Source organism: Natator depressus, chromosome 6 (genome assembly GCF_965152275.1).
Source record: "Natator depressus isolate rNatDep1 chromosome 6, rNatDep2.hap1, whole genome shotgun sequence".
In the NCBI taxonomy this organism is placed as follows: domain Eukaryota; kingdom Metazoa; phylum Chordata; order Testudines; family Cheloniidae; genus Natator; species Natator depressus.
The window spans coordinates 38278104-38284555 of record NC_134239.1 but is presented as its reverse complement, the minus strand read 5'-3'; the positions used below and the strand labels follow the sequence as shown (position 1 = coordinate 38284555).

Genomic DNA, 6452 nt, shown 5'->3' with positions numbered 1-6452 from the left:
ATCTTTGGCACTGGTGTGACCGCTGCTGAAATAGTGTGTCCAGTTCTGTGCCCACAATTCAAGAAGGATGTTGATAAATTGGAGAGGGTTTAAAGAAGAGCCATAAGAATAATTAAAAGATTAGAAAATAGTCTTTATAGTGATAAACTAAATAGACAGATAAACTAAAAGCTCAAAGAGAAGGTTAAGAGGTGACTTGATTACAGGCTACAAGTATCTACAGGGGAATAAATGTTTAATAACAGGCTCTTCAGTCTAGAAGAGAAAGCTGTAACGTGATCCAATGGCTGGAAGTTGATGTTTGACACATTCAGACTGGAAATAAGGCATAATTTTTTAATGGTGAGAGTAAGTAGCCAGTGGAACAATTTACCAATGGCATCAATGGATTCTCCATCACTGACAATATTAAAATCACGATTGGATACTTTTTCTAAAAGATATGATCTAAGAGTTATTTTGGGGAAGTTCCATGGCCTGTGTTGTACAGGAAGTCAGACAAGATGGGGGAGGTTTAGGTTGGATATTAGGAAAAACTTTTTCACTAGGAGGGTGGTGAAACACTGGAATGCGTTACCTAGGGAGGTGGTGGAATCTCCTTCCTTAGAAGTTTTTAAGGTCAGGCTTGACAAAGCCCTGGCTGGGATGATTTAGTTGGGGATTGGTCCTGCTTTGAGCAGGGGGTTGGACTAGATGACCTCCTGAGGTCCCTTCCAACCCTGATATTCTATGATTCTATAATCACAATGGTCCCTTCTGGCCTTGGAATCTATGAACCATAATGGAGTCCTAACCCCTCAAGCAGTTAGACTCTACAAAAGTTCATGCAGCCATTTTCAGTGCATAACTATTTTTATTATACGTCAGATATTACATATAAAAATATTGGGCCAAATCCTACAGTTCTTTCTCAGTCCTTCCAGTCAACATGTCCATTGCTGACTGAGACACTACTAAAGAGGGCAGCCTAACAGAAACTAATAGATGACTATGACCAATTTAGAGCCCTCTATCAACAATTCATAAAGTGTAGTTTCAAAGCCAGACACAATGGACCTGATTCTCCTTTCACTTAAACTGATGAGAGTCATTGCAATCAATGGAGTTAAACTGGTGTAAACAAGTGAAAGGCAAATCAGACTCAGTAAAATGTACCAAAAAAACAAAACAACTCTGCTAAATGTACAGGATGTTGATATTATTAAAAAGGTGCAAGGGATTAAAATGAATATGTACCCATGAAACGCATCCCTTATCTTACAGATCCACTGAGTTTTCTAAATACAAAATGAGGAGCTTAATGTCCAAAAGCTGCATTCAAAGGAATTTTAATCTTTACTTGGAAAACTGTAAGCCACCCAGAAGTCACAGAAGTAAGGTCGCTAGAGGCCATGAAGAATTTCATTGTGAAGGCAGAACTGCTGGAGCAGATGACGCGAGGTACCAGATCTTCACTGAATTTAGCTGTTGTCTTGAAAGTTTGAGTAGTTTGGAAATCCTTGTGCCTTGCCTGCATATGGTAGCAATGCACTCATATTAGTGAACAGCAGAGAGAGCAAAGCTGTTGCATCATCTCTATACTGATTATATTTTATGTACACAAGCCCTCAGCAAGAATTTCTGTAGTTAAATGTGTTACCAACACTGGCAATTAATGTTAAATTATCTTAACTAGCAGAAGTATTGCAAAGTTTAAAAATTGCTGCTAAAAAAAAGTCACCCCCTGGGGCAGAGAAGTGGATTATGCTGCATTCTAACTCAGCTTCCTTGCTGTAGTGGCTATCACTACAAGTTTAGACACCTGCAGCCAGATCCTCAGCTGATACAAATCATCACTCCTATGCTGAAGTCAACAAACCTGCTCCAGTTTATACCAGCTGACAATTTGGCCCATACAGGCGGCCACAGTATGTTTTAAAGAGATACCATCCCACTCAATTCATGAATAAAAAGCAAAGCCACCAGTACTGTAACAATTATGTCTTCCATACCTGAAAAACAGATCTCAAATTGAAAAAGCTGGAGCCTGATTCTACTCCCACCGAAGTTGATGGTAAAATTCTCATTGACCTCTGTGGGAGCTCCTCAAAACTAGCCTTTTTATTCTAGTCAGTACAGGCTCTTACATGACCCTCATCACTGTCATATTTGAGCACCTTCCAATAGTTCATTGAGTGACATGACTGACAAGCGTCACATTCATTTCATTCCCTCCCTCTCTTATCTTCCTTCTAATACCTGCCGATTTCTGAAATTATGTTAACCTGTAATGTGTGACTGCCCCAAAAATACACGTTAAAGAATGGGTAACTTAACTGAAACTAGATTCAGATGACCATCAATGAGTTTGGAATTTGGCCTTTACTGTATGGGAACGTGTTCAGACAGATTAACACACTATAAGTCAAATTCTGCCAACAGTTACACCGCTGGAACCCTACTGACAGAGGAGAAATCTGCTTTTCTTGCCAGACTTATATGCTAAGTTTGTATTTAGTGCTTTGGGGGTGCACTACAATAAGGCCTGTTAGAACTGGTCTTTTGATCTTTATAGTATGAAATTGAGTAGATCTAGAAAAATGACAACTGGAAAAACTTAAAAGATTCCCTGGTGAAAACTTTCAAGGGTTCTCAACTAACCTGTCAAGACTACACGTTCATACACTGGATTAAATGGAGATGGCACTGAAATTGTTTTGTTATCTAGTGTCATTTTATTTCGAAAAATCGGAAAAGCAAAGCAGATTAAGGAAACACACTACTGACTTGAAGAAATGCAATCAAAGGTAGGAATAATAATATATGACAGGGGGGCAAAACTTACTGACCCTCCGAGCTGCATACAATAATCTTCAGAACTTCGAGAGCTGGGCACACCTGCCAGAGCTCGGGGCTTCAGCCCTGCAGGGAGTGCTTGCCTGGGCTAAAGGGGAGGGTCTCAGGGATCAGAGCTTCAGCAGGAGCAAGGCTGAAGCCCAGAGCTCCAGCAGGCATGGCCCACATATCAGAAGCCCTGAGAGCCCCCTGTCCTGCTGGGCAGAAGCCCTGAGACCCCACCACCCTCCCGCAAGGCAGATGCTCAGAGCTCTCTCCCCCACCCCCCACAAGTCTGGTAGGTGGAGAATGGGGTGGGGTGGAGGGCTACATGAGCTGCACTTTATCAGTAGAAGAGCCACATGTGGCTCACAAGCTGTGGTTTGGCCACCCCAATATATGATGAAGAGTCAAGGCTGAGACTTTCAAAAGTGACTACTGATTTTGCGTGCCTCCATTCCCAGGTGCCCAACTTGAGACATGTTAAAGGGGCCTGCCATTCAGAAAGTGTTAAGGACCTGCCCTCTGAAAAGGATTAGGCTCTTTTAATGTGCCTCAGGCTGGGCACCTAAAGCAAACACAGTCGCTTTCCCCCCGCCCCATACATACCAGTATTGTTAATATAGTGACTGATCCAGTCAATGAAAACAGCAACGTTTGTATATACTCCTGGGTAGTTTTTCCTTCCACAACCAAAGCCCCAGCTTATTAGTCCACTCAGAGTGTAAAATCCTGAATCTTCTGAAGGACAAACTAATGGTCCACCTGAGTCACCCTACATTGTAAGAGAAAATAGTTTATGTTACAAATTAACATTGCCTTTTCAATGTGTTGCCATGACAAACCTTGACTCATTATGTGTTTGATTCATACTTAACTCATTTCTTTTCGTCCTTCTTTTTTATCATAGGCTCACGATGTGCCATTTTTGTGGTGCGTGGGTGGGTGTGTAATATGAACAGCTGATGGCACTGTTGGAATGACAAATTGTTTCACAATGTACCAGATAAGTAACTTTTGTCCACAGTGAAACAGACCCTTCCACTCACATCTCAGCACTCCCTATTTCAGAATCAAACATCTTTGCAGTTCCCTGATAAGCACAATAGCGGCACTTTGTGTTAACTTACCGTGCACGAGTCCTTTCCCTCCTCCAGAGGGAATCCAGCACAGAGCATCCGCTGGGTCACCTTGCCGGGATGGCTTACATAGTAGTTCTGACATGCCTCCGAGACTAGGATTGGGACTTCCAATTGCTGAAGTTTATTGGACTTTTCTCTGTCTTGAGGTGAAAAATAACTTAAAATCACAGGTCTGTGTTTTTGCTGATGAACACTGATATACACCTACCTCCTGCCAGTGTCAGACATGAGAGCTGAAAAATACCCATGGGATCACCATGCCCTTCCTCCTGACAATGCAGGATTGCTCTCTACTAGACATTTTCTCATGCTTTGTCCTATCTTTAAATGTTCAAGTGACGAAGTTTCCAGTACTCCCCCTCTGCAGACTGTACCACATTTTAATAGATCTGATTGTTACCACGCCCCATGCACACCTCGCCATCTATGTAATCAAGAACAGATCCCAATTAACAAATTAATTTTCTAGAAGCCAAAGAAAGATACAATTTGCTTTCTCATGTGCCCTGTAGTGTTTGTTAAAATACATCTGCAGTATGCACAGCCCCATAAAGTGAAAAAACTTGCATACCTTCATTATGAGTACCCCACCCTGTGGTGGTGCACACCCTAGAAGGCTGAACCACCTCATCCTTCTCAGGCAGGCACACTGGACGCACGTAGTGATTAAACTCCAAGGGCTCAGTCAATTGCAATAATGCAATATCGGAATCCATGGTGATCTCGTTAAAATCTTGATGAATAATGTACTGCTTCACTGATCTTCTCTAGAAAAGGGAAGACACGGCAATTCATTGAATGAGCTGGCAGCCTGGTGCTTTAAAGCATTCCAGTTTTATGAATGTGCCTGGAGTTCTGGAGATGGTGCATGAAGAACCACCAAGATTATTAATGATTAAGGCTGCGTGTCTGTCACAGAGGTCATGCAAGTCATGGATTCTGTGACTTTCCATGACCTCTGCAGTGGCCGGTGCTGGCTCAGGGGCTGCCTGAGCTGGGCAGGTCCTAGGCCAGCAGTAGCAGTTTGGGTGTGGGAGGGGGCTCAGGGCTGGGTCAGGGGGTTGGGGTGTGGGGCAGCACTTACAGGGGGGGGGTCCCCAGCTCCCATCGGTATGTCCCTGCAGCTCCTAGGCAGTGTGGCCAGGGGGGCTCTGCGTGCTGCCTGTGCCCACAGGCACCACCCCTGCAGCTCCCATTGGCTGAAATTCCCAGCCAATGGGAGCTGCGGAGCCGGCACTTGTGGCAGGAGCAGCTCTCAGAGCCCCTGGCTGCCCCTCCCAGCACCAACGGGGGTCCCAGACCACCCCCCCCAGCATCCCCAGCCTGCTCCCCTCCCCCCGCCCCGAGCACCCACAGTCCCCTGGCTTAAGTTTTAGTTAGAGGTATATAGTAAAAGTCTTGGACAAGTCACAGGCCGTGAATTTGTTTACTGCTTGTGACCTGTCCATGACTTTTACTAAAAATACCCATGACTAAAATTTAGCCTTATTAATGATTAACTGCTGGAAAGCAGCTGTCTTGTCATGATAGGTAAGAGATATACACGTAGGACATTCAGGAACTAAAATCAGCAGAATGAGATGCGGAAGGGAAGCACACCGGAAAGCATTTGTATTAGCAACGATCACCAGGTCTTACAGGATTTAGAATTAAGATACTGGAGCAGTTGTGGCTTAACCATTCCTCCACCATGCGCTGCCCCCTTTGCACCCTTCACACTTGTGAGTTGGGAGCAGTGCTCAGAGTTTGGGGCTCACTACTGCTCACCTCCGAATTCTGTGCTGGCACTTAAAAACTTCCTTGTGCGCATGTGTAGCCTCCATTTATATTTGCACAGCAACTCAACAATCTGCTGCATCCTCCATGCTACCAGGTAGTGAGAAGTATTTAATGTACAAACCAGGTTTAATTCATACCTGACTGTGCTCTTGCTCTGTAATATCATGGAGTCCAGCAACCACCATCCATAAATCTCTGTACTGTTCCCTAAAAAAGAAGAAAGCAGGAACATACTCAGGGCTCTTCTCACCATGAAGTTTGTCTAACAATCTCTGGCATGATTAATCCTTAACAATCTAAGATTTAAGTTTAGAGGCCCAATCCTATCCCATAAATCAACGGGAATAACTTCAATAGCAGCACAATCAAGTCCTGTAACTTGGCAGTGTGATTAGGCAAAAGAATTATTTGGGCCAGGAGGAAAGAGCTTGCAGGGTCTGATTTTTATACAAAGCATCTAGAGAAGCAGCAGGACATAGACATGCTAGGGACCAAATCAACACTTAACATCATTTTTTAGTTTCACGTCAGTTTTTCGTTAAAAAAAATAAAAAATGATTAACAGAATCACAGATCAAAACACAACAGAAAAAATGTCATATCCTTTACAGTTGTTTCTCTTTCTGCTGAGACAAAAATCAATTAATGCAGAACCACCAGAGGCCATATAAAGATTCTGATGTGATGAGATCATGCAATGTAGAATTTCCCTCTGAC

The 6452-nt window shown here is 43.4% G+C and overlaps 1 protein-coding gene across 1 annotated transcript in view; it reads right to left on the bottom strand.

The window, feature by feature from the left end:
- Positions 1-687: 687 nt before the first annotated feature.
- OVCH2 (ovochymase 2) overlaps positions 688-6452 on the bottom strand; it is a 31860-nt gene continuing 26095 nt past the window's right edge. The window contains exons 18-22 of the mRNA XM_074956955.1: positions 5873-5942; positions 4528-4723; positions 3945-4096; positions 3424-3589; positions 688-1510 (exon numbers count right to left, since the gene is read on the bottom strand). Coding sequence (XP_074813056.1) covers positions 1461-1510; positions 3424-3589; positions 3945-4096; positions 4528-4723; positions 5873-5942 — 634 coding nt within the window. The 3' untranslated portion in view covers positions 688-1460. The remainder of the gene's footprint in view (positions 1511-3423; positions 3590-3944; positions 4097-4527; positions 4724-5872; positions 5943-6452) is intronic.